General features: G+C 31.0%; 5 protein-coding genes across 6 annotated transcripts; 3 read left to right on the forward strand and 2 right to left on the reverse strand.

Annotated features, from left to right (window-relative positions):
• Nucleotide 1: 1 nt before the first annotated feature.
• Hmg-2 (High mobility group protein 2) lies at nucleotides 2–4,480 on the forward strand. The gene is made up of 7 exons (XM_068777651.1): nucleotides 2–459; nucleotides 789–948; nucleotides 1,772–1,920; nucleotides 2,002–2,105; nucleotides 2,651–2,776; nucleotides 3,770–3,935; nucleotides 4,327–4,480. The coding sequence occupies exons 1-7, from the start codon at nucleotides 219–221 to the stop codon at nucleotides 4,464–4,466; spliced, it is 1,086 nt and encodes a 361-aa protein (XP_068633752.1). The 5' UTR covers nucleotides 2–218; the 3' UTR covers nucleotides 4,467–4,480.
• A 1,348-nt stretch (nucleotides 4,481–5,828) lies between these two features.
• Slbp (Stem-loop binding protein) lies at nucleotides 5,829–7,082 on the reverse strand. The gene is made up of 4 exons (XM_068777501.1): nucleotides 6,819–7,082; nucleotides 6,650–6,752; nucleotides 6,269–6,388; nucleotides 5,829–6,156 (listed from the first exon to the last, which is right to left on the reverse strand). The coding sequence occupies exons 1-4, from the start codon at nucleotides 6,865–6,867 to the stop codon at nucleotides 5,967–5,969; spliced, it is 462 nt and encodes a 153-aa protein (XP_068633602.1). The 5' UTR covers nucleotides 6,868–7,082; the 3' UTR covers nucleotides 5,829–5,966.
• A 1,845-nt stretch (nucleotides 7,083–8,927) lies between these two features.
• Nucleotides 8,928–13,222, reverse strand: LOC137933484 (U6 small nuclear RNA (adenine-(43)-N(6))-methyltransferase). The gene is made up of 7 exons (XM_068777442.1): nucleotides 13,047–13,222; nucleotides 12,758–12,968; nucleotides 11,933–12,073; nucleotides 11,082–11,217; nucleotides 10,222–10,338; nucleotides 9,613–9,773; nucleotides 8,928–9,481 (listed from the first exon to the last, which is right to left on the reverse strand). The coding sequence occupies exons 1-7, from the start codon at nucleotides 13,149–13,151 to the stop codon at nucleotides 8,928–8,930; spliced, it is 1,425 nt and encodes a 474-aa protein (XP_068633543.1). The 5' UTR covers nucleotides 13,152–13,222.
• Nucleotides 13,223–13,767: 545 nt separating this feature from the next.
• Ref1 (RNA and export factor binding protein 1) lies at nucleotides 13,768–16,020 on the forward strand. Of its 2 annotated transcripts, none has more exons than XM_068777127.1 (4): nucleotides 13,768–14,106; nucleotides 14,798–15,026; nucleotides 15,207–15,392; nucleotides 15,665–16,020. In XM_068777127.1, the coding sequence occupies exons 1-4, from the start codon at nucleotides 13,909–13,911 to the stop codon at nucleotides 15,817–15,819; spliced, it is 768 nt and encodes a 255-aa protein (XP_068633228.1). In that variant the 5' UTR covers nucleotides 13,768–13,908; the 3' UTR covers nucleotides 15,820–16,020. The 2 variants fall into 2 exon arrangements, with proteins under 2 accessions (XP_068633228.1, XP_068633229.1); XM_068777128.1 differs by having other exon boundaries at nucleotides 13,887–14,106; nucleotides 14,813–15,026; nucleotides 15,665–16,015.
• Nucleotides 16,021–18,201: 2,181 nt separating this feature from the next.
• On the forward strand, nucleotides 18,202–25,855 carry Cmtr1 (Cap methyltransferase 1). The gene is made up of 14 exons (XM_068776986.1): nucleotides 18,202–18,345; nucleotides 18,950–19,054; nucleotides 19,483–19,988; nucleotides 20,057–20,200; nucleotides 20,608–20,881; nucleotides 22,009–22,205; nucleotides 22,688–22,871; nucleotides 22,972–23,197; nucleotides 23,469–23,583; nucleotides 23,811–24,039; nucleotides 24,645–24,745; nucleotides 24,847–24,962; nucleotides 25,045–25,277; nucleotides 25,515–25,855. The coding sequence occupies exons 1-14, from the start codon at nucleotides 18,336–18,338 to the stop codon at nucleotides 25,760–25,762; spliced, it is 2,688 nt and encodes an 895-aa protein (XP_068633087.1). The 5' UTR covers nucleotides 18,202–18,335; the 3' UTR covers nucleotides 25,763–25,855.
• Nucleotides 25,856–26,572: the final 717 nt, after the last annotated feature.

Raw genomic sequence — 26,572 nt, forward strand, 5'->3', positions numbered from 1 at the left:
GCACCGAATGAGTGCCGGTGTGTGTACATTTTTGAAATTAAAATAATACACAAACATTACAATTAATTTGATTTGGAAAATACCAGCCATACCATATATTATCTATGTCACGCTAAATTGTAAACGTTATTTGTCAAACATCCACCGAATCCAGTGAGCAACAGTGACATTAAATTGTATAAACATTACAAAAAGCAAAAGCAAACTAATAAAAAATCATGGACTTAGAGCAGCCACAGTCTTCAGAACTACAAATAAACAAAGTTGAAGATACATCTGCAAATGGCAATGACCAAGACGGATCTAATGCTATTAATTTGCCGAACAATGACAATGAGTCTGAAAGTGGAATACAAGCAATAGCTACGAAAGATTTACAAAAGCCATCTCCGAAAAAGCCCAAAAAACGGAAACCTAAAGTTCCACGTGATGTTACAGCTCCAAGGCAACCCCTCACAGGTCAGTAACTACTTTTATTGGATTTTAATTGTATATTACATATTTATAATAATAAATATTTTTGGAAATTAATAGCCAATTTTGTTGTTTAAATAATACATATAAAAGTAACTTTGGAAAGAGACAATCAGCTAATTTCAGCTTCGTAGTATTGTGTTTCATATTGAAACCTAAGTTTGTATTAAAAGAAATAAATGATACTTTGAATTTATTGGCATTTTATAAAAATAGGGCATAATTTAATAGATTTTTTAAATTAATTCTATTTATGTATTGCAATTTGATATTTCTCCTATATATGGTTTGTTTCACTACTACTAACTTTCCAGGTTATGTGAGATTTTTAAATGAGCGAAGAGACCAATTACGAGCAGAACAACCTGAGCTAGGTTTTGCAGAGCTTACGCGTCAGTTAGCTAGTGAGTGGAGTAAACTACCAGCTGAGGAAAAGCAACAGTATTTAGATGCTGCTGATCAAGACAAAGAGAGGTATTATATCAATAATAGTAGTAATGTAGTAATGTTCCTAGTAGTAAGTATAAATGTTGATTGAATGAAATAATATGAATTTCTTTTATAATATTTTTAATTTAATTGTGGTGGAAAATTAGTTCTAATTATCTTCAAGTGAGCTGTATGTAGTGATTGGTTATAAGTTTAAAAACTTTAAAGAGCTGACCATGTAGCTCATTTTCTGTCAATTAATCTATGCTACACCCATTCCAAATATCAATGATATAATTGAGGATAAAAATAAGTACATTATGGAATAAATTGCCCAGTAATTACTTTGATTCTTGGTGACAAACATTGTTAGTATGTATGAATACACTAAATTGTTAAAGACAACCATTAAAATTAAACAAAACTGATTTTAAACAAATTATACATTTTACATTGCAATTGGTGAAGCTTTAAAGGGGTAAATAAATAGCTGTTTCCTGTCAATTAATATATGGTACACTCTATCCAAATAACAATAGCTTTAGAAATAATAAACAAAGTAATATAATAATAAAAATCATTAGAATTGCATCATGTTAGGATTATTTTTATTATCTATCATTGCAGACTGAATTGCCAAAAGTTATTGGCCTATTGAATTCCAATAGAAAAAATTAATTTATGTAACATATTCCACAGTAATCACTCTACACAGGGTAATTAAAAAGTTGTAAAAGCTTTAAATTGTTTTACTTATAAATAAGCTTACGTTCTCTGCTTCAAAGCCTTTATACTTATCACCAATGAACTTGTTTGAATGTGGTCTAGACATGCTACGAAAATGTTTTCAAATCTGTTACTTTTCCAGGTATATTAAAGAGTGGGCTGAATACAAAAAGACAGATGCATATAAAGAATTTAGAAAACAGCAAATGGAGCAAAAAGATTCAGTGAGTGCAAGCAAAAAAGTAAAACATAATATACCTCCTGAAACTTGTAGCCAAAATGTGGCAGCTGGTAATAACCATTGTATTTAAATCTGCTATTTGATATAATAAATAGAAAGGCTTTGTTAATGGAGTTTATATTCTTTAAAAGGTGCAGCCCAGCAATCTGAACACAATGTTATAACTCAAAGTACTCCTGTTGTAACGAGACAGCCAACACCGCCTCGGCCAAGACCTTGCATCACTCCAGCTTTAGTAAGGTTCCACTTTCAAAATTACACAGAACAGGACTGAGTTTTATGAAATATTACAGAACTGCTTTGAATTTGATGCTTTAAAATAGATAAATTGTTACAGTAACTTATTGTCACAATATATTTGAATACAATCTTCAGCATGCCTATCAAACTTAATATCTATGGCATTTACCTGTGACATTTTTGTGACAAAGACTCGTGTTAAAATTTATATGGAATAACACAATTCTATAAGTTATGTATTCTGAACTTAACCTAGGTTGAAGTTTGAAGAGCTTTCATTTTTAAAGCAAAAAAAAATGGTACTGATAATTACATAGTAAAACAAATCTAATGGTAAGATGTAGTTCATAGTGATTTTTTATAACAAATAATGGAAGATTGCAACTAGGTAGTAAAATAACAATCTAGGGACTATGTTAGTTGATCAAACAGGAATATAAAAGCTGTCCCCATTTATCTATTTATTTATTTTTATTTTAAAAGCAATTTATTACTGGAATATCTCTTAATATCACATATTTACAATATCATTTCTTTCAGGGTGATGATTTGATTGGTGGTGACACAGATATTCCTATTTTCACTGATCAATTTCTGCAACACAATAAATTGAGGGAATCAGAGCTGCGACAGTTAAGAAAAGCCAATTCTGATTATGAGCAACAGGTAAGTGTGCAATTAAGTTTCATCTTATTTTCAAAACTGATTTTGTACTCAGGTTCTTTTTTATGGCCCCGTTATTAGGGGCCTTTCATACCTCCAGCAGCTTTATGGGTTAGGTACTTTTATTTCCTTTTAATTAATTTTTTCTCTAATTATTTTATTTTAGCGCTCTTCTTCCATGCATCTCAAGATCTTTCATTCTATTCTTTGCTTTCTACATTTCGTCAGTCTTACCCTTTCTTTCCATTTTCCCTTCTTTTCCAATACCTTTCATCCATCGCCTTGTTCCCAGTTTTTACAATATTGATTTTTATTTTATTTTACTTTATATCATTTATGTACGTATTTCTATTCCTTACATTTTTTAATTTTATTTACAATTTTGTTACTTTTAACTTTTATTCTTATTTATTATATGTGCAGCAATTCTCTTACAAAACCTAAGGAATTCAGGACGTGTCTCTTCCTCCCTGATAAGCGAGGCCATTGAGTCCTCGCCTATCAGGGACCTAACCTTAATGCTTAATGGGCATTCGTAGTCCACACGGAGTCCTCCGAACGCGAAACAGTGTGTGGGCTACAAGGTGGACAACGGTCTGGTTCACGCCCGGTTCGCACAGACGCACGAGGGGCCCTCCTTGAGCTTGTGAAGGTACTGAGAGAACCCCTCGTGCCCCGTGAATCGCTGGACCAAGACCCCGTCTACCTCGACACTGCGGAGCACGCGGTAGGCTGAGATGGCGTCCAAGAAAAACTTCCGCGTTGTCGACGCCGTTGTGCCTTCCTTATACCTCCTATTCCATTCTTCAAGCATTCCCAGCCTAAGCTATCATACACAGCTGACACAGTCATGAGAATCCGCTGGGTGTTGGTAGCGCAAGACCGACCAACGTCGCCATATTTGGGGGAGCCTTACAGCTATAGATTGTCGTGATGATTTTAATGCACATATAAGATTCCAAAGTAAAACAGTAAAATATTATCACATTATTTCAGAATGCAATACTTCAACGACACGCCGAAGAGGTGAGTGCGGCGACGACCCGTCTACGCGCCGAAACTACAGCGGCTGCGGAACGCACGGCTTCACTAGTCGCACATCGACGTGCCCTCGTTGCAACCCTCGTACAAGCTTTGCAGCAACTTGCTCTGCCCTTGCCTGGTACTTTTCAACTTAAGAATTGTATATATACCACATAATATGCACTACTATCTACACAATATCTCTCTGTAAATGTTCTCTTAATCATTTAATTAATTGATATCTGCAATTACTTTCTTCTTATATGATCTATGGTATTGGCATTACATGTTATAGGCCTATGCCTAATTTTTTACCTATGTTCCGTTGAACATATGGGTAAACAAAATTGGCAAATCAGTTTCACATAACAAAATTGGCGATGAAGTTACAATTAGTAGATTAGAAATTGTTTAGAGAACTAAATTTATGTATTATTTCCCTGAGCAAGAACAAATTTTCTCAATAGGTTCTATTTTAATTTTTTCCTAATGAATGAGTATCATGATTTATATAATTAAACATATTTCAGGTGGAACCAGTGGTGCAACGGAAGCAAATATAGATGAATATATGGATAAATTGCAATCACTGGCTACAGAAAACAAAAACAATAATATTGTAAAACAAGCACGCGATATATTAAACAGAGTGGATCTGCCGATTACATAAAACAAGTTAATAAATAATTTCCATTATTTCCGTTCTCTTTTATTACATAGTAATTAGTAATAGGGCCCACCAAAAAATTATTACTTTTTTCTTATATTATTTTTTATTAACTATGTGCCAGAATCGACGACTTTTAATTTACAATATTATTAATCTTTTTCCATTTAAAGCAGAAGAATATTTTTTTAATAATTACAATAGATATATATATATATATATATATATTTGATTTATGAGGATATATGAGTAAAAGATGTGATGATTATAAATAATACATCTTGTATTATTTATAATACTTTGCGACTTTTATAAGCAGAGTCGGAGGGGCCGACGCGTACATGTTGGTGCTGACATATTCTTTTTAAAACTCCATCAAGTGGCTTTGTTTGCTTTGCCTTATAGTTTCTTTAATACAATTTGAATTTAAAAAATTTACACAAGGACTTTCAATCTGTCTATTGAGCTGCTATACATATGCATACATATATATACGATACTATTCAGACTAGAACAAGGCAATATATCGGAGTGCTACAGCCATAGGTATCGTCATTAAGCCATAGTCATAGGTTTACAGTTTGGTTGCATAGTTTTTAAGGTCTATTTTTACAACAGGTCTCCTAAAATACTTGCCATTCCATTATTCTTGTCCACTCGCTCCAGGTTACCAAATCAAACAAAATCTGTACTAGGTTCAAGCTGAAACTTATTGAAGTTTTGAACACAGGCATGAGTAGATCATAGCATAGACATCACAATGATTATCAATATGTACCCATAACTCGCATTGCATCTCAAAAAAATCTATACCTGTTTTGAAGTTTTACTCGTTACATTTCAACTTCATCATACAATATGGACAAAACACAGTATAATGAGTTAAAAAAGTGCCTCAAACATAAGCTATGAACTTAACTCTGCAAGTCAGGATACATTTAGAACTCATAGCTGTAAAGCATGTTTGCACAGACTTATTAAGACTGGGGGCCACTCGGGCAAATCATGAATTGATGGCGGGCCGACCGCCAGAAGTATAGGTAATTAAAGACAATAAAAAATTGATAATAATTCGAATTAAATATTTTTCGAATGTACGAGAGTATTATTTTTGCCATCGGCGGGCCACCAATATTCGACCGGCGGGCCGCGGTCTGTGCATCCATGCTTTAAAGTTTAATCAAATTAGACTCTTCTATGTTAAAATTACTTATCACTAATCAAGCCCTTATATTCCAATATTTATATTTTGAAAATTAGTGTTTTCTTAGGGGGTTTAGAATAGGAAATGAAACTATAGTTAGTGATTTTTTTTGTATTCTGTAGTCATTTGGATACCTATCAAACAATTGCCTGTACAACAGGTATATTCACATGTAAAATAGATATCATGCATGTTTATACTACAGGATAAAATACTCTTAAATCTAAGATTATTTGTCTAGGTAGAGTCATAAAATTGTCATTACCAAGACATACAAAATGAAGGTAGTATTAATTAATCTAACTTGTGTCCGAATCATAATCAGATTCTATTAAATTAGTTTTGGGTTTTGTCTTGCAGTCAATGTTTGTGTTTGGATCATAATGATGGAGCTTAATCCTCCATAATTTAATTTGTGCATCCCATGATCTACGGCTATATTTACAATATTTATCCGGGGTTTTAGGATCTTCTTTAGTACGCTTATCCCTGTAAAAATTTGAAAAATAGTCTCAATAATAATACTGAACACTGTAAATACAAAAATTATACAATGGAATAACATAATAATCAGCAATAACAATGTTTTTATAATACTAACATAGGCACTTCTTTAGTATAATTGTGATACCCAACAGTATTTTTCCCATAGTCAATTTGTTTTTGACGTCTCTGCAATATCGTCGGATCTGTTTCAACTTCAGCAATTTTTCCAGGTTTACTAAAACAATAAATTAATGTATATCATATAAGTATATTATATTAAAAGGCATTCTTAATAATTAGCTTTATTAAAACTTCAGAGACAACAATGAAAAAGTATTACTAACAGCCCCAAAATATTGACAAGAAAATTAAATGAAATTTGATGATAAAGTAATGTTTCTAACAAGGGTCAGGAGGTAGACTATGTAATTCACAAGCATCAGAGTGGAATATTGCCATTAACATGGTATTTTTTAATAAATTAAAACAAACATACCTGGGTTTGGTTTCCTCGCTTTTATTATTTGGTTTAGACCGTTTTCTGCTACTTGAATTTTCTCTGCTATCCGCTTTTATTTTTCCTTTCGTAGCTTTTCGAACTGAAAGTCGATAAAAATATTTCATATCAAACTGGTTAATTTAAACATTATCACATTTATACTTACCAAAAGTATTAGGTTCAAAATTATCCTCTCGATCGTTATCAGAGCTCATTTTGATGAATCAAGTAAAGTAATTTAAAAACCCCTTTTGTTTTTAAAACATGTTTAGATTTGATTCATTCTATCTAAGTTTTTTTAGTAAATAAACGGCATTCTACGTCTATATTGAAAAAGATTAATAAAAATAAATAAGCTATGTCATAGCTAGACAAAATGCAATATTATATTCTTGAAGAAGTATCTCAAAACATGAACAATAACTTCAAACAAAATTTGATGAAATGCGGTCCCTACAAAACGACAACGCGCGTAATTTTGACAATATGACATTGACAAACTGAAGTATTGCCATAAGATACGTTTTTTGAAAAGAATTTAATTGTCTTATGTTTTGTAGGCAAAATTGCTTGTGTAATTCTACCACCATGAGATATTTTTTGTACTAACAATTCTATAACGTAATCCTAAATATTTACCCTGTAAGATATTTTTAGTGTATAATAAATACACAAGCGATAAAATTCTTGAAAAAAAGTGTTAATCTTTTCTGAATGAAGCTAAAATTAAGTTTTGAATATTAATTTCCAAAATGTAAACTTGAATAATTGCAATCATTTCTATAAAATAAATAATTAGAGTAGCGAAAATACAAACCATTTAGCCGCCTCAGTTTTTTTATTTTTAATCAATGCTCTGGAAACTAGTTTTCATGGCAAATTTTTGCGAGCTTCCTTAAATTAATAGCCCACCGCGGATGTGACGGACATTAGTCAGAATAAGTTTAAGACTGCTTTTGAGACAAAACATTGGAATAGAAAACTGGAGACTTTAAGCTGAGTCTTTAACCAAAGAACATAGCGAGTAATTAAGAGTTATGACTGGAGAAAAACAACTACATCTCTCTCGCTTACTACTCCTAAGGATTATTCTACAGTGAGGTACACGACGCCCTTCTTCTTCATGGACTTATTATGTCAGCGCAGTATCCAGGAGAGGGTGGATGAGTAGTGCAGAGTGAACAACGAATGGTAAAAGTTCTGCCAAGCAGTTTAATGAAAGTCTATTGCTTTTAGGTCTATGGTTGCCCAAATAAGATCTAAATACACATAAAACACCACCAATTCCATGATGTAATAAAATCTTTTAACAAAAAATTCTCATTTGAAATTACTTCGCATTTTCTGGTCCCTTACAATATTATCAATTGGCTTGAATGATCTGTTAGCTCTATTTGAAGAATATACTCTACTGCTTCATTGATGTAACTATACTACGGTCAGCGTCCAACTTCAGTCTGCGGGCGCGGGCTAATTAGGTTCTAGAAAAAAGAATCGCTTGGCTTTTATCAAAATTGACGTCTATTATCTATTTCCTAAACCACTCGTCTAGGTTGGTGGCTGCAAATTAAAGTTGATTTGAGAGGAGGGACAGGCAGGACTAACCGATATGTAGATCGAATTCGAGTGTCGGTCTGGCGTTAAAATCAGGAAGGAGTCAATAGCCTCCCTGATAGGCGGAAAGGATACTGGGGAAGAATTCTTCTCATACTGCAAGGAAATAATTAAAAAAGTGATACAAAAAAATAAAAATTAAAAAAAAATAAGAAAAATTTTAAATAGACGATAAGAAAAAATGTGATAAAATGAATTTTGAGTTAAAAATGTGATAAAAATGTAAACGAAAAGAAATAAAGATAAAATGTAACATGTAATGAGGGAGGAATGAAAGGTCACAGAGTAAAAGGGAAAGATAGCAGAAATGTGGCATGAAAGAATGAATTGAAAGAATATGTGAAGAACGAAAGGAGAGAATGGAAATAATAAATAATTATGTGAAAAAATAAATTGCCCGTAAAGTCCCTGTCCCACCAAAGATAGGGGGTACGAGAAAAAAAAAACCGATATGTAGAGTACGGAATCATGCGCAAAGAGGACTAAATTAACCTCGGGATCATTTCAGGGCACTTATTGCGTATGATAGACGAAGAAGTTGACCGAAACAAATCAGAGGAAGCAGCGATAGTCACGAAAAAGGACGCGGACGAAACGTGCGATTACCACTGAATATCAGAGCCAAGTCTGCCTATTGTGACTATGAAATATAAGTTCTATATCATTTAATTAAAACAATCATATATTTCCAATTATTTTTAATGTATTGTAATATTTGATGAATACCATCTTTACCAGCACTACCGTCCAGATATTCCATTTCAAGAATTAATTTATTTTGTTTTTTGTAAATTTTAATAATTCCTTGAATAATTGGCTTTCCACCATTTACTAAGGCACTGTGTTCATTACCATTGTCACTTTTAGTTTCACACAATAAATTAGATTTTTCTTCAGTTTGTGTCTGACTAACTTCAGAAGTTCTTTCATTACCATCTTGATATTCTAATTTTTGCTTTTTTATTTCAGGTTCCGCTAATCTTTTTAAAAGTCTCCGTTTACGTCTTTGATTAGACCATGTGTTATTTAATCCTACAAAATTAATTATCACTTCATTTCTTTTTTTAGTCATCTGATCATAATCAATATTAAGGCAACTAAAGATGGTTTTTATCTTTTCAGTTACATTTTCTACTTCATAACTTTGATCCTGTACTGTAGGCAAGACACATGTTATTGGTACATGTTTTTTCTTATCTTTGTGTCTTGGTGGAACTGAAAGAGATTTCAAATGTTGAATTAAGAATATTTTTGCAATATTATACATAATGAAATGGTGTCAGTGTATAACACATGTAAACATGTAACATTTAAGGCATATAAGTATTTTAAATAAAATTTCTCACCTAAACTATGTAAGTCATATTCTTGGTATGTCCATGCTAAGCCCCAACGAGTGACTCTACCTTGACAGAATTCTGTAGTAGTATATTTAATACCTTTTGCTTTAAGATCAAGCACAAGTTCCTTCATATTATACTTGTGTCCAATCATTGTTGTGAAAATGCTTTAAAAATAAAAAGAATGATTTAGTAATATTTCTTAAAAATAAAAAAACGAAATAATTTCTAAGTCATAATCAGGTTTAGGTGATAAAACATATGTATCCAAGAGGTTCATCATCATTTCATTTATAGAACATTCAGTGCTGGTTATAAATCTCCCCCATAGATCCAATAACACCAGTTGGAAGCAGCCTGCATCCAGCATTTTCAGACCTCTCCATTTTCAGATCCTTAAAAATATCATATGTTTATGTTTTGGGTGGATATCCTATACTGCTAAGAAGTAAAATGAGCAATAACTCTTGGCAGTATTATGTTAATGTAATGTGCAGTATTCATTTATAATAGTTAATGTGGTTATATTGTATTCATAACCTAGTTAAATGACAATTTAATTTGACTTAAAGTTCTATTGAACAATTTTTTTAAATCAATGGTCAGATTACTTACCTAATGCTATTTCTGTAATTTTCACTTTCATTAATAAGCCTCCTGCAAAATTCTAGCTCTCCGCCTTCTGTTATGAGCTCTTGAGGTGCTCCTGTAAACCCATTTTTCGGAGGAGGCCTTGAAACATAATAGTGATATTTTTTGCTTAAATAGAATAGAATTAATCATTTGTTTCTAGTTTTCTGTTTACAGGGGTGTAAATATTCATTGAAGTGGTTCACAAAATCACTGGCGGTCTTCAACAACAATTAACAATCAATTCCAAAGAAAAAATTACTAACATTGTTGGCTGCCTACATTAAGGAGTTGAATTACTTAGAAGTGAAGTCTTCTCTACAGCTTTATAAATAAGAGAAAACACTAAAGTATTCTATTCCTGCCAATAAAGAGTTTTTAAGCTATTTCTAAATCATTAAAATATACACATACAATAACAGATAACATATGCCCTAAATTAAATATTACTATAAATGATTGGTTATAGGTGAAGCTTTAAAGGGATGAATGAATCTCATTTGTCAGGAAAAAGCTTAATTGCTTTTAGACAAATTTCAATCACTGTGAAATAAGTCGTATTAATTTTTTTTTTTCTTTAGGAATGCAAGACTAATTCTGACAGAATAAAGTTTGAAAGAATAGATGGTAAACAATAATTAATTTTAACAGTTTAGAATATGAATTTAAATTTGGTTTTTGTAATTATGTTATCATTAATTATTTATTAATTATATGTTGTTGTATACCAGATGAGCTGTACGTTCACATTTTTATAACATTTATTATCATATAAGTTAAGATAATTAAAGGTTTTTCAGTTTACCAAGTATAAATAATGATTTTAGTAATTAAAAGTAAATTACCTTGCAGGGCTGCGTGATTCCCATAAATCTTGAATATTACTGTAAAATGGTGGATTGCACATGCAAAAATCAAATTTAAGATCAGTTTCGGCCAAAAACAAATGTTCTATAAGTGATGAAGTAGTATTCTTTTGCACTGTAATCATTGATGTAAATATTTATATTTTTACCTATTTTCTTAATAATGTGCCATGATTTAATATTATATATTTAAGTAAATTTTAAGTTTGGACGTCTATTGCATGTAGGTCTATCCATTAGATTTCTAATAGGAAATGTTGGATACAGCCCCTGATGCCACTCCATAGATTCTTCCCTAAGGTTTGCCACAATGACTGGTCTTATGCTGCTCGCATACAGTGACATCCTGTGACTTTGACTATGTCATCAGTTCACCTATTAGTTGGACCTACCCAATTCACATCTACCAGCTTATGGTCTTTATTGGACAACAACCTTTTTGGTCAAACATACATGAATGAGAGGAATTACTATGCTTGTTTGCCTCCAAAAGAAATCCTTCAATTAATTTAGTTCCAATGTGTACATCAGTAATTAATTAGTCACTTTTACAACTTATAGGCAAAGAAATAAGTTTAGAGCAAAACAGAACTGATAATCCACACTATTACTATTTAATTACCTTATTTGCTCTGATAATGTTTAAAGTAAGAAATAAAAAAGTTGTTAACACTGGTTATTCTTTACGATAAAATTTAGCAAAGTAAAAATAATAGACATTGACGGAGATATTTTTCAATTTTTAAATAATTGTTCTTTATGTTATATTTATAAAAATTAAAAGGAATATGAAATAAAAACTCAGAAGCTTTTCAAAGCATATTACTAACCTTTTATAAGGTCTTTAAGACTATTTATTTCTACATTTTCCCTAGCTTTTTCCAGGCTTTCATCATCCTTTTCTGTTGCAACCATAGACCATTTATTTTTTGTGGCAATTAATAAAGGATATATTGCACATGCTCCAGTACCTAAAATTTTACATTCATACAATTATAACTATAGTAATAAATCAGGACAATAAGTGATAATACCAAGGCAATTAACTATAAAAGAAGTTTTTTCTAAAAGTTGCATTGACATAATTTCTTGACAGATTTTATGAAACAATTTCCTCCACACATATTACAAATACAACTGAGAATGTATAGGCAGTCATAACGTCATAATGTCATTATTAAGTATTGCAAATGTTTTAAGCTTCCTTGTAAGAAATATTTGGTAGATTATCTTTAACAGCCATTAGGGTCCAAATGTTCTCAAGAGGCACTAAAATCAAATTGAGCTCCCTTTTAAAAGGGAAACATTATAAAAATTCAACCTGAGAGGTATGAGGGACCCCAAGCCCCATGGTCTGAGAAAAACCCAACATAAACTCAGATGGGTTTTTCTGTGGTCATTTTTACCTTAATGCTGTAGCTGACTATTTTTTTCCCTGGCTTTATTATTACTTTAGAAAATCTTTACAATATAACAGGACTTTTTTACAAGTTTTTCATTAATGATCTTAAATTTATAATATGATTATTTAGATTGATAAATGACTCGTAGTATTGACATCTAATTGCTAAATATTTAAATTTTAATTCATACAGCAAATAATTGATAATTCCCGGCATTTTAGTTATATCTGAAGTAGTAAAATAAATACCTACCAATATCTAATCCAGTAATGTTTGTTTTTTGAATAGACATCATTAAGTCTTCAATCCACAATACATAATTAAGTCGTAATGGTAGCGTAGGTACTAATCTATTTTCTGGTATCACGACATTCAAGCCAAAATCTGATTTTAATAAGCACTTAGTCAAAATTCTTAGAGCACGTGTATCCTTAAAGTCGATAGTTATTTTTCCAGTGATATCCTAAAATTAAATTAATATATTTTATAAGTCTTTAGAAAAAGCGTTTAACAAAAATTATTAAATAAAATATCAACTAACCATTTTGGCAATACTTGAAAATTCTTCATATGTTTTGTATAACTTTGAAAAATCTGGCGGCGTTTTATAAATATTGCGAGGGTGCATGAACTTATTTAAAGCCATTTTCAATTAATAACATCAAATATGACAAAAACTAGTTCAATTCTATACCTAATTTGGATACGCTTTTTGACAGTCGGAGAACGACAATAATACAATCATGTTTCAAGATTTGACATTAACAAATCATAATTTGTCCTCTTAATTATGTTTACATTATTTAGTATTTTTAAACATAATCAAATTTGGCATAATAATACAAAAAATAGTTTCAGAAACATTTTGCTAATTTGCATTTGTTCTTTTTTAGTCATTATTTTAAAAGATTTATATTATATGATGATAAAAAAAGCTTTTGTATCAATCCTAGGCTAAAGTTATTTTTTGGATTTATTTTTTATTTGTATGATTTTATCTACTTATTTGGGCTAAAAAAAACAACATTAGGAAGGTGGCAAAAACAAACTTATCGAATATGAACAATTTTTTCGTAATATGTCTCTATTATTTAATTTATAAATAATTGTAATAAATTTTGTGGTTATGCAGAACTCTGAAAATCATGTAATAACATTCAAGTCAATTTATAAGATTAACTTTTATCGATTACTTACGTTATTTACGTACGTATCGTACGAACAGGCATAGACGTAAAAAGCGTTGTCTATGCATTAGCATTAGGCACATCATTTACCCCAGCTCCATCTTTACTTTGAGAAAGATTAAGCGTGCATACGTTTCTTTGTTTTATAAATCACATTAATAAGGATTGAAAGCAGTAATTATTTCTTAGTTGTATACTTATTTAAAAGAATTAAAAATGGTTGATAGAATTGACATGGCGTTGGACGACATAATAAAATCCAGTAAAAAAGGTAGAGGAGGTGGCGGTGCAGGCAGAAAATTTGAAGTGAAACGACCAGTTCGTGGTGGAGGAGGTTTCCGAAATAATCGTGGTGGTGGTGTGTTACGTGGAAGAAATCGCGGAGGAGTATCCAAACCAGCTAATTACACAAGGGTAAATCAAAATACTAGATGATCTTACAATTGCAAATGGCCGACAAAAATGGATTATGACGCGTGAAATGCAATCGCATATTTTTTTCTGCAACGCTGTTATTGGAGTCTTGTGAAAAACATAAAGTTCTCCACAATATTGTTTTAACGAGTACCAATTATTGTTTACCAAAACTATTCCTTCAATTTAACCCTTACTGCAGTAATTACATTTTATTAGCATGCAAATCCTAGGACACCTTGGATCTTGCAGCACAATGTAACAATGGATATTACGTTATCTCAGTGTAATTTCAATATGAATTTATATTTGGAGACAACAAGCTACTTTTACTTTTATGGATATGAGATGGAAAACAACTGCATAAAATTGGGGCGATTTCCAATATTTGAAGCTCATTGTTTTAAGCTACAACCGTCATGGACCAGAAATAATAAGTGGGATTGTGTATTCGCGTGTGGGACTTAATGGTGCTCAGAGAATAGTTATTTCAGAGTGTTGTGTGAAAGTGATAAAATTCTTACAATTCAACTAACTTCTCCATTATTTTGTAACAAATGTGCCCGATGTATTCACTATTGTTATGCTGTATTTATGTAACTATATATTGATTAGAACATGTACAATTGCCATGTAATTTGAGTTTGTATGCTCAGAGGCAACAGGTGGTCAGTTGGCATGATCTATGAAGGAAAAACTATTTCAGGGTGATGTTAACAGCACTTGGAAACATGATATGTTCAATGACTTCAACGACAGGAAGATTCAGAGAAGTGCCCCTTTGACGACTGGCCCTACAAAACTATTAGTTTCAAATTTGGATTTTGGAGTTTCAGACTCTGACATACAAGAACTTTTTTCAGAATTTGGCATTCTTAAGAGTGCCGCTGTACACTATGACAGATCTGGCAGATCCTTAGGTAAGAACTTATCATTTTGTATTATTAGAGTAGGGTACCAAATTTTTGATAAAGCAGATTGCTGCAGCAGTTAATGCCTTGTTAACAGATGTTTGCTTTAAACTTATAATAAGTATAACTTGTTTTAAGTAGAAAATGAAGTTCTTATCTTCAAGTTAATGATTAAATAAAACATTGCAGGGACTGCTGATGTGGTTTTTGAAAGAAGGGCTGATGCTTTAAAAGCTATGAAACAGTACAATGGTGTTCCTTTGGACGGGCGTGCAATGAACATACAATTAGCAACATCGGAAATTAGTACCATAAGAAATGAAGACAGAAGTCGGCCATTAGGGGGTAATGCACCTAGAAGAAATATCAGTAGAGGTTAGTAATTCTTTTAACATACATTTATAAAAGGTGGCATAAGTTGAAAAGTTATTAATAGCATCTAGTTCAGAAAAACATATTATATTAGTTTAATGTCAAAAGTTCTAAGATTCCTGCGTAGTCCATAATTTATATTAGTTATTAATTAAATTTGAAGCTGTAAATAATAATAATGAAGATTTTTGAAACTTTTTTTGAGATTTTACATAGTATAAAATAATAACTAATAAAAAGTATAAAAATAAAAGTATAAAAATTTGATTTTTAAGGTGGAAGTACAAATAAAGGTCAAGGCATTGGACAGCGAGGAGGAGGAGGGAGGCGTGGAGGTCGAGGTGGCGGTGCACCACGTGGCAAGAAGCCAGTACCAACAGCTGAACAATTAGATGCAGAGTTGGATGCTTATGTTAAAGAAATTAAGTGACATAGGCTTTGGATACAAAAAGATATTTTGTAAAATAAAAATATTAACATTTAGACCTAACTTTCAATTGACTGTAACGAATTTAACAATTGTAAAAATAACTTCTCAACTCGAGTGAAAGAAATGTAGAAAATTATCATCAGTAATAAAGTACTGATAGTAAAACCATTTTATTTTTTTTACATCTCTGTCTATAAAATTATAATGTGATTGCTTAATATTTAAATTAAATGATATGAACTTTTCAAAAAAGACTGGGTAGTATTAAGTGTTGTCATTTTTTATTTCCAAAAAATTAGTTTATGATAATGCAGTGTTTGTAGGCAAAAGATCAGATGGCGTGAACTGCATTCAATTTGTAAATTAAATCATTTAAATAATGTAGCTTTCTTGAGTTGATCTAGATAAGCTAAGAAACATACATCTAATGATGCCTTAGAAGCTGGACTGTCATGGAGCAGGCCTGTTAATAATAACAGCCACAAGTTTGGATGGGATTAGGAACATGCCTAATCATTAACAAAGATAAATGTGGTAGGAAAATAAAATTAAATAAAAAAAATATACAAAACACCAGAAGCTGTCACTTTTTTCTATTTTTTTAAACAGTTTCTCAATTTGTGTAACCAAGGCTGCTAAAAACCTGATGATATGACCATGGGTATGCATGATTGTCTCTTCAGATTTTATAAGTATTATCATTGGTTTTGTAATGCCAGTATGAGTTTTTCTACCCACAGCAGCATAGACGTTGTGTTTTGAGCAGCTTTTTAATTTTAGAAATGGTAGGTAACTTCAATTTTTTCTTTCAGTTTTGGTACCAAACAAGTACAAAAATCGTCAAGAAAATCTTGAATTTTCGACTTTGGAATGAGGACGTAGGTTCGAAGACTTGGATCATCAAGCATCTGGTAGGATAGGCTTCAGCCGGCATCTGCAAGCTTCACAAATTTACTAGATATCAAAAAGTTCTGTAACAAGGTTGAGAAAGACATTATTATATTTTGAAGCTAATGTTACATCAAATTTACTCATTAATTTAATGAATAATTAATACAGGGTCTTAAATTTATTTTTGTTACGAAATTTATAACATTACGCTGTTTATTTTTATGAGTGTTCGTTTTTTTTAATTACTGTACTACAATTCTGTACTTTATGTTTTAACATGTTGATTGATTTTTTTTTTCATTCAAGTCTGACCTTGTCATGACCAGATGACATATTAATGACACAGAATGTATGTTGATTTTATTAGATCTAGTTCGAACCCTAAGAATCGGGGTTTCCCTAATTGGGGCTCTCTCTTTAAACTCGTTTAAAATTTTGATACAAGAATCTTTCAAAGGATGGAAGCACGCATTGATCGATTGCTATTATCGGCTCAAGGAAAATTTTCTACAAATAACATTTTTACTTCAGACAGATGCGACTGCTTCGCAATTTACGGAAAGATTAATAGAATAACTCAACCATATTATTTGATTACTGAGAACTAAAAAAATATTTGCAAAATGATATTTCGGATTTGTAAGCATCTAGCGACTCCTACAAAGTCAATATTAATTTTAAAAGAGTACATAATTTCTTTTCTTTTACTACTCTTTCATTGGTTACCCAGTAAAAACTTTACCTATAAAGAGCAAATTCTATCTGCAATCGCATTGCTTTGAAAAAGCAGCGCAAAGAAAAACTTTATATTATGGGAGAAAATCGATAAAGACCCATGTTCACACAATAAAATAGTAAAATTTCATTTGGTTTTAAACCTCGATTGGACAGATGTCAAAATGCTGAAATTATTTACTTATTTCTGAATTCGATTAAATACCTACCTTGCTAACATTTTATATAAAAAAATTTATTTATTCAAACCTTTGACGCGACTATTCACACAACCAAGTATAAGGTTACCATTACTTTATTATAATTTTATTGTGCAGGTACAATAAATGTTATTCCTACAGCAAAAAATAATGTTGTTCAGTTCAGAGAAGAGGGTCCGTTGGTCTTCAAATATAATAATCAATTAAAAGAATTTGTTAAACACAAAACCAAAGGGTACCACATGACCATTGTGGTACCCTTTGGTTTTGTTTTTAAAAGTAACATATAGAACAATAATGTACGTAAAAAAACCCTACGCCCCATGTTTTGTTTTGATTTTATAGCATAAACGTCTGAACTCTTGATGTTTTTTCACAAAACTTTGTTTTCGTATAAACAAAATTGTGATATTTTGAGTAGAAGAAATTTGCCTTAGTCTACTCGTTGTGAATTTAACATAATAATAAAAAATAATTATTATGTTATTACTGTACAAATAACACTGAAATCATTAGTTCTTGTAGTCTGTGGCGTAAATTGTCTATGTTCGCTGTGTCCCCCTTAATAATTATGATTCTATATAAATAAAAATATTAATGTGGTATTAAGCCTATTAGTAATATAATATTTGATTTACTATAAAATAATTCATTGTAGTTGAACTCTTTGTTCATACAGCGGAATTGATAATGAATTCTGGTAAGTGCGTAGTGAAAAACTTATTTACCAAACACGATTTTGTTATCGTTACTATCCAAAACACCACTTAAAGTTAATGATTTTTACATAATAGTTGATACCAATCCAATTCTTTATTTATATTCTTGCACCAAATAAATTTTATTACAATAATTGAAAAGAGAATATCATTTTATTAGCAAAAGCCAACAAGAAAACGGCTAAAAATTGGCATATCTTGAAAATAATGTGTGTTGACAAATAATTACAAATTATTTGCTCTTAGTAAAAAAATGTTTGAAGTTTGATTTATTCATTTTAATTAAAATAGGGCGAAGTTAGAAGATTATTGGTAATACGGTTCGGTTATTTTGCCTTTGGACTTTAACTGAAATTCTAATTTACGGCATTCATAGCTTTAGGCCCTAATTGTAGAAGTTACTTACCATAACAGTTATTATACTTCTTGTAATATTAAATCCTTATAATAGTAATATATTAAAAGAAATTTACTGCTGTTTTATTACTGTGCTTACTGTAGAAGTTGATATTTAAAAATAAATATGATATTTTGGTATGTATATAAAAAACTAATGTGTGTTATATATCCATAATTTTAAACCAGATCCTACATCAGATGATGATTCCAGTAGTGATGTCAGTTCAGTTCCAGCAAAACGAGCAAGAGGTGATACTTATCGAGCATCATCAACCACATCTCATGGATCAGGTTATCTGTCAATAATTTAAAAATGAAAGAAATAGGTTAAAAGAACTGTTATAAGATAGCCAATAGGGCTATATATATATTATAACAGTTTGTTGTAATCTTTTGACGTTTAAAATTATGGGATGAGCATTCAATCACATATAACTTAGGATCAATATAATGTAGTTTATGGAATAATACACTTTAATGATTGAAAACAGAAAATTAAGTTTTATGGACTGTAAAACTTGTAAAGACTTCTTTAAAATAATGCATAAAATATTTTGTTATTATTTACTTATGAATATAATTATTAATTTTTTCTAACATAAGGCATGTGGATATTAAAAGTAAAATCAGATTAAATCTGTTATTCAACTAAAGCTTTTAATATGCAGTTTCTATGTTTAGTTATTTTCATAAATTCTAATATTTGTATTGTATTACAGTTTTGGCAGATTCCGATGATGATGAAACTCCTGACACTTATGATAGCATACAGACAACTCAAACTTCTCGTCCAAAAAAGGATTTAAATTATTCAGAACAGAGTCCAGAAAGCAATAGACTTAGCAGGAGTAGTTTGAGTGAAAATTGTTCATCTCCCAATGACCAGTATGATGATTATAGAACAAGCATTGATGACGCTGATGGAGAAAATGATGACATTTTAAGACCAAGTTTTAAAAGAACAAATGATACAGAGAGACACACTGGGTTGGTCGATGATCATGGTGGTCAATATTCAGAAAAATCTAAACGTATGATGAGTAATATGGGTTTTAAACCTGGAAGAGGTTTGGGTAAATTTGAACATGGACGAGTGGAACCTGTCGAAGCATCTACACAAAAAGGCAAAAGAGGTTTGGGATTCCAAGCTTCTATTGTAGGAGAAGCACCTAAAGATTTCAAATGGACACCAGACAGTTCTCCTCCTTCAGCCGTAGAAGAAGTAGTAGGTAACTGTATTTTAATGTATTGGATTGAAAGTTAAAGTTAATTTAAAGCCTTAAATTATTACAGGCTTGGATGCCAACTCCACCTCCAGAGCCGCCCTCTGGTGTAGTTTTACACGAATGGCTTGAAAAAGGATCAAAGAAACTAACTATTGATGATGAAACTAATTTTGTTGAACCTCGCATACTTCAAGGAATTCTTAAGTCTAAGGTAAAATAAAACAAGTACCACCTAGATTAAAATTAAAGGTCATTTTTGTTGCAGCGCAGAAGAAAATCTTTGGCAATGTGTCAATAAACTTACTATAAAAAATAAAACTCAGATCAGGTGGTAAATCACTTACTTAGAGTCACATTCAAGCATAAGCTTTGAATGTGACTCCCAGCAATACATATACTGCAGGTATTACTGTTTCTGTACACAGGGTGCTAATATAATTCTTGAGTTAATGTAATGTACCATGGAAAGCCTATGTGGATAGCAGTTGTGTGCAAGTTTAAAAAAATTCCATGACAATTGAATATGAAATTATTTATTTTATAAGGAGTTTGTGTTTATAGAATTCATTATTACAAATCCCCTAAATGAATTTATGTAATGATGGTTTTTTTTGACAGTCCATTTTTGACACATTGGACGATGAAGACATGAGGCATGCACGTTTTCGAAGTAATCCTTATGAAACCATTGGAGCTGTAATCTTTCTAAATCGAGCTGCTGTTAAAATGGCTAACATAGATGCTGTATTTGATTTTATGTTCACTAAACCAAAGAAACCGACTGGTGAACTGGCAGTTGACACTAAAAATATTTTATACTTTGCTGATGTCTGTGCTGGACCTGGGGGTTTTTCTGAATATGTTTTGTATCGGAAAGGCTGGAGAGCTAAAGGTATTTCATATTTTATTGTTTTGTCAAGCGTATGAACATTTACTGAATTAAAATTTGTAGTGACATATTTAAACAATTTTAAAGCCAACAAGTTTCTGATTATTGTTTAATGAATGCCAGGACTTCATATACACATTTAATTTTAGATTAATGTTAGATATGAATTAAATTTTACAACATGACTAAAAGATAAAATCAAAGCATTTTTGAGTAAATGTTTGTGTTTGAGTAAAAATTGAGAAAGTGTTAATAAACATACATATTGTACTTTCTGCTAAGGTCCATGGTATCAGAGATGGGCACACCACGGTTAACATCACAATGTCTTAAGGTTATGTATTTCCAATGTTCAACATTGTACAACAGTTTAGATTCGTTTGTGCATCAACTAGTTATGGTATCATTGGTACTTAATTGTTAATTTTGTAAGAAATCAGAATTGTTCACCTTTGCTGCTATTTGATATTATTATGTATAAAAATTTTATTCAACTAGATAGCTTTTTTACTTGTGAAATTATTATTTTCAATCATATTGATATTTGGATAAGAAAAAAAGGCATTAGGATTCAATCAATAAACATGTTCTAGTTTAATACAATCACAAAACAAATTTTGCTTTTGTTCAGCCTTTTGCAACAAATTTCAATGTACAGAGCATGTCAAAAACAAAATACAAGTTGTTTATTGTGTGTATGGGCGTCTTTCAAAAACAAGTTTTATGTATAGTCAATTAATCGAAATTGAAATGGTTGTACCTTTGAGCCATAATGCAAAATGTCCTTTTTGATTAATCTTCATTAATTTCCTTATGGAAAATATTGTTTGAAATTAAATGAAATTAAATCATGTTATGAGACAACATCATGCAATATTACATTACTTATTTACATAAAATATTGAAAATTTTGCCCACATAACCATCGCACAACTGACACTCCATATACTATTGACGCTGTAATTGTGAACAGTTGGCACATAACCAATTTCTTTTACATGTTATGTACATTAACCATATTTTAGCAAGGTTTATATAGTAACTGGTATCATTTGTAGATATTGTTAAATATATACTATAATATTACTTTTTATATTACTACCACTTGACAATTCTTCACCTACCTCTAGGTTTTGGATTTACTTTAAAAGGAGCAAATGATTTTAAATTGTCTGATTTTTATGCCGGCACTCCGGAAACCTTCAATCCTTTTTATGGAGTGAAAGAGGATGGTAATGTTTTTGATCCCGCTAATCTTACATCCCTTAAAGATTTTGTGCTAAAACAGACGGATGATCAAGGCGTTCACTTTTTAATGGCAGACGGAGTGAGTATGTTTTTAAGTTATTTTAAAATTAATACAGAGTACTAAGAAAAATTGGTTTTAGTTATATGAGGCATGGATATCACAAAAATAAATTACTGGTTGAAAACTAAATAAGTTTTACAGAAATAATACAATTTCTGTGTCTTAGTATTGAGTAGGCATTAGTGTTTCAAATTAGCGGTAATGCTAATGGAGTTGTTAGTTATATAATTTTATGCCACAATATGATGAAACAGAGTGAATGTTATTAGCTTAACAAGCTAAGAAGACTTGGTTAGATTTTTTTGTTATCAGTTAAAAGTCACCGAAGAAATTTAATAATTTTTCATTTCAAACGTAATTGCATAAACATTTACAAAAATACGTAATGTTTGTGATTTCTAGCAATAAAAACACAGTGAATAACACCTTTTTTAATTAGAAATCATTTCGATATAATTTTAACAGAAGTTCATATTAACTATAAAAATATTTTTTTGCAGGGCTTTTCTGTGGAAGGTCAAGAAAATATACAAGAAATCCTTTCAAAGCAACTTTACCTGTGCCAATGTCTTGCAGCATTAATGCTCGTTCGCACTGGTGGACATTTTGTTGTAAAATTGTTTGACATTTTTACGCTTTTTAGCGTAAGTCTTATTTACATCATGTACCGTTGTTTCGAACAAGGTAATCATCTTAAACCTAATATATGTTTAATCAAATCTTGATAAATATGTTTGTGTTATTTTTCGTTTCTATCCAGTTTTTTAAAATGTGCATGTTCCAGTTTCTATTCATAAACCGGTAACATCAAGACCAGCAAATTCCGAAAGATACTTAGTATGTAAATGGAAGAAATTGGGTACAGAATCAGCAGAACAACACTTATTTTCGGTGAATTCTATGCTATGGAGTGGATTAGACCGTGATGAGGACATTACAGCATTGGTGCCATTGAGTGTTATTCAAGAGGATACTGCATTCTTTGATTATGTATACAAAAGCAATTGCATGTCCGTACTTATTACCACAAGTAACTCATTCTCTTTTTAGATACATTAGTAGTTATTTTTAAAAAAAACTTACAAATCTACACAGGGTCTGCATGATGTAATATGGCCTCAATTTTTGTATTTGAAACTTAGTATGTATATATATACACAGATATGTATGTGTAAATGTTTAAAAATATAATAATAGCAATCCTTTTTTAATCTCCTGCCTCGATTTTCATTCTTTTCAGTTGTGTTTAAGTCAATAGCTGTTTCAACTTTTTGTTTACAGACTCGGAGAGAAACAAATACTAAACTTATTAAAGATAGCTGCTTTTAGTAAAGACAAAAATTTAATGGAGTCAAGTCAAGCGACTATTAGAACGGAGTGCTTGAAATTATGGCAGGTATGTTTGAAATTGACATAGAATTTACTTTAATAAAATGTATAATATATGTGTTATAAAAATAAATATGTACTAGTTTTTAGTAATAATAGTCACTTATCAACTAACATACTTCATAGATGACCATGCTAAATAAGAAAATGGGGTCATTATTTTTTTATAAATGTTTATTCATTAAAACTATATTAAAATTATAAATCGCTGCATAGGATATTACTTTATTTCAGTTACCAGATAAAGTAAGAACTCCGCCAGAAAGTACTCATGCTGATGAGACCATGAAGAGAATCTTAAGCAGTATGGAAAGGAAATCATTAGATTCACATGTAATATTCACTAAACAACCAACATATCTAGAAAAGATTTCTGACTTGGAAATACTAAAGAATGTCTATGACTGGCATTTCACATTCTTAAGTAATGGAAAAAATAGTCCACAATTGAAAATATTTATAGGTAATATGTATTTGTTATCTATATATATATATATATATTGTTTTCAGACACTGTAAATAGACATTGTTAAACATTACTTGTGCTATTTATATATACATGATTCAAAGATCCTCCATTAATGGTTTCTTTTACTAGGAGCTATATAATCTACCAATTGACAGTAATATGTGTTATTGGGTTCTTGGCTCTAGGGTACCACATCAAATAAAAAAACTGGATTGTTTGGCTAAAATATATGTACATAATATGATGTTTCAAAACAAAGGTTAAAGAGTAAATAATAATAAAAACCATTATTTCAAATGAAATTATTTAGTGATAAATTTAGACTAATTGCTAGTTTCACTTTCTACCTCCTCTTTGTGCCACATCCAGGCAAAGGTCTTCACCAACTGTTGCTATGTTTGTCTGTCCCCTGCGAGACAAACAAAGATGTAGTGTTAATGTGATGCTTCCCAGAATTGTTAAGTTCAAAACCATAACTTGTAACATATTGTTATGAACAGGGTGTATAATTTACTATCAGATGAAACTTAAGCCCGCCTATCTTTTTCAATTTGGGATGTAAAAAATATCTTGATGTGTACCAATTCAAATTTTTTAAGGTTGTGGAGGTAAAAAAGTCTTTCAAAGGGAAACTAATGGGTGGAAAAATCTAGTAGATGTTCACATAACTCTTCCAGCAAAAACATTGTTTTATGGAGAGGTAAAACTTATAATATATTTAGTTTTTGTACTTATTTTTCAAAAAAGTTTTTGTTGTTTTGGTAATAATGAAATTAATTAAAAGCATTAAGTATATTTTAGGTTGTAAGGGAGTATTGTGGACAAGGACTTAATCAGTTGCATAATAAAGTGATTCATGTTATTGATGCTTTAATGTTAGGCGGTATTGATATATCATACATGCCATTAACAGAGAGGTTTGTATGACTATACATTATATACATAAAAAAATGTCTGGTATTTGTTCAAATTATGTTAGCATGATATTTAAAATTTCAGAATAAATCAATGCAATTTATTTTGCACTGCTTTGGAAAAGCAATCGGGCGACCTTGCAATGCATTGCAAGAGGTTCTTTAACATGGAAAATTTTTCAATGGCAGTGGGTAATTTGGAATACAAGACTTTGAAAAGAGGAAATAAAGTTGTTGCTATCCAAGTGCCAAGGAGAAATAGTGGAAAGGAGATGTACCATGTTGTGGGATCTGTGTTGTTCTTAAAAGAAATTAGAGGTGATCAGTAATATATATTACCTGTATTATTTTTCGGATACCTCAAGTATTAAGCTGATTGAAATAAAATTTATATATTTATATTAAATGTTGTAAAGATAATATCAATCAATATACAAGTAAGAAAAATGCTCACGGTATTCAGACTTCGTGAATTTATAAATGTCAGCACAAGGTCTTTGGTACTAGTATTGGTGATTGTAGTCATGATAATAACTAAAATATAATTTTTTTCAGAGCCCTGGATTGCACAAATATCGAAAAAAACCGGGTTTAAATATTATTTTAAAATAGGAAAGGATAGAAAACCAAGAAGTGAATATTTTCTATTAGAAGAAGCACAATTAGACATGCTATCTGCATATTCCAGTCGTGTTTTGTGGCCTTGGGAAGACTCTGCTATTGCAATCTTTGAAGGGCAACCACGAGTGGGAATTTCGAGAGTTGATATGGAAGAATACATAACACAAAATATGACGAGATAAATCTTATGATCTAATTTATGAAATAAAATTTTAAATGAAATGTTTTTTTAAAGAAATAAAAAAGGGAATTTGGAAGTCTAAAATAAAGCATAATGCCTTTATTTCATCCTCAAAATAATTCAGTTAGTTACCTCAACATGTCAACACCTTTAATAAAAAAACACTAATGTTTTGTTTGATTTTACCTCAATATGAAGCAGATTAGGTCAATTTAAGGCAGATTAATTTCAAATCATTGCTTACAATTTATTGAAAAAACTTGTAAGTAGTCTTTAACCCTAGAAAGATAACCTACGTCGCAGAGGCGCCTGCGAAATAATGTTTACTATCTCTTTGTATTAGGCGCACGTATTAACTTGTCTTTCTCAGTCAACTCAGTCATCGGTCTACCCTGTCGTGGGATGATTGTGTCTATGCTACAAGTAGCATAGTTCAGCGGCTATGACCAGTTGATGCGCTCGCGAGGCGTATGGTTATCTTTTATGTTGTTTTTTATAGTTATTTTTTTATTTTTCCTCTCCTCTCCTCTCGCGACTTCTCGTGAAATCACTTCTTCAGGCACCGTACAGACTGAACCTTGTTGGCCCTATAAGATCTAATAAACGCAAGATCCCTGAAGAGTTAAAAACACCCGATCTCGACCAATAGGCACATCAATGTTCTGTTACGATGAATGTTTGACACTAGTGTCATACAAGCCGAAGCCCTCGAAGATGGTTTATCTGTCATCATCGTGTAATGAAGAAGGTATCATTAATCCAAAAACCGGCAATCCCGAAATAATGTATTACAATCAGCCTAAGGGTGGCG

This window comes from Battus philenor, unplaced genomic scaffold (assembly GCF_028537555.1).
Source record: "Battus philenor isolate CCGP_79_NKW_IND1 unplaced genomic scaffold, ilBatPhil1.0.hap1 SCAF_13, whole genome shotgun sequence".
Taxonomy (NCBI): Eukaryota; Metazoa; Arthropoda; class Insecta; order Lepidoptera; family Papilionidae; genus Battus; species Battus philenor.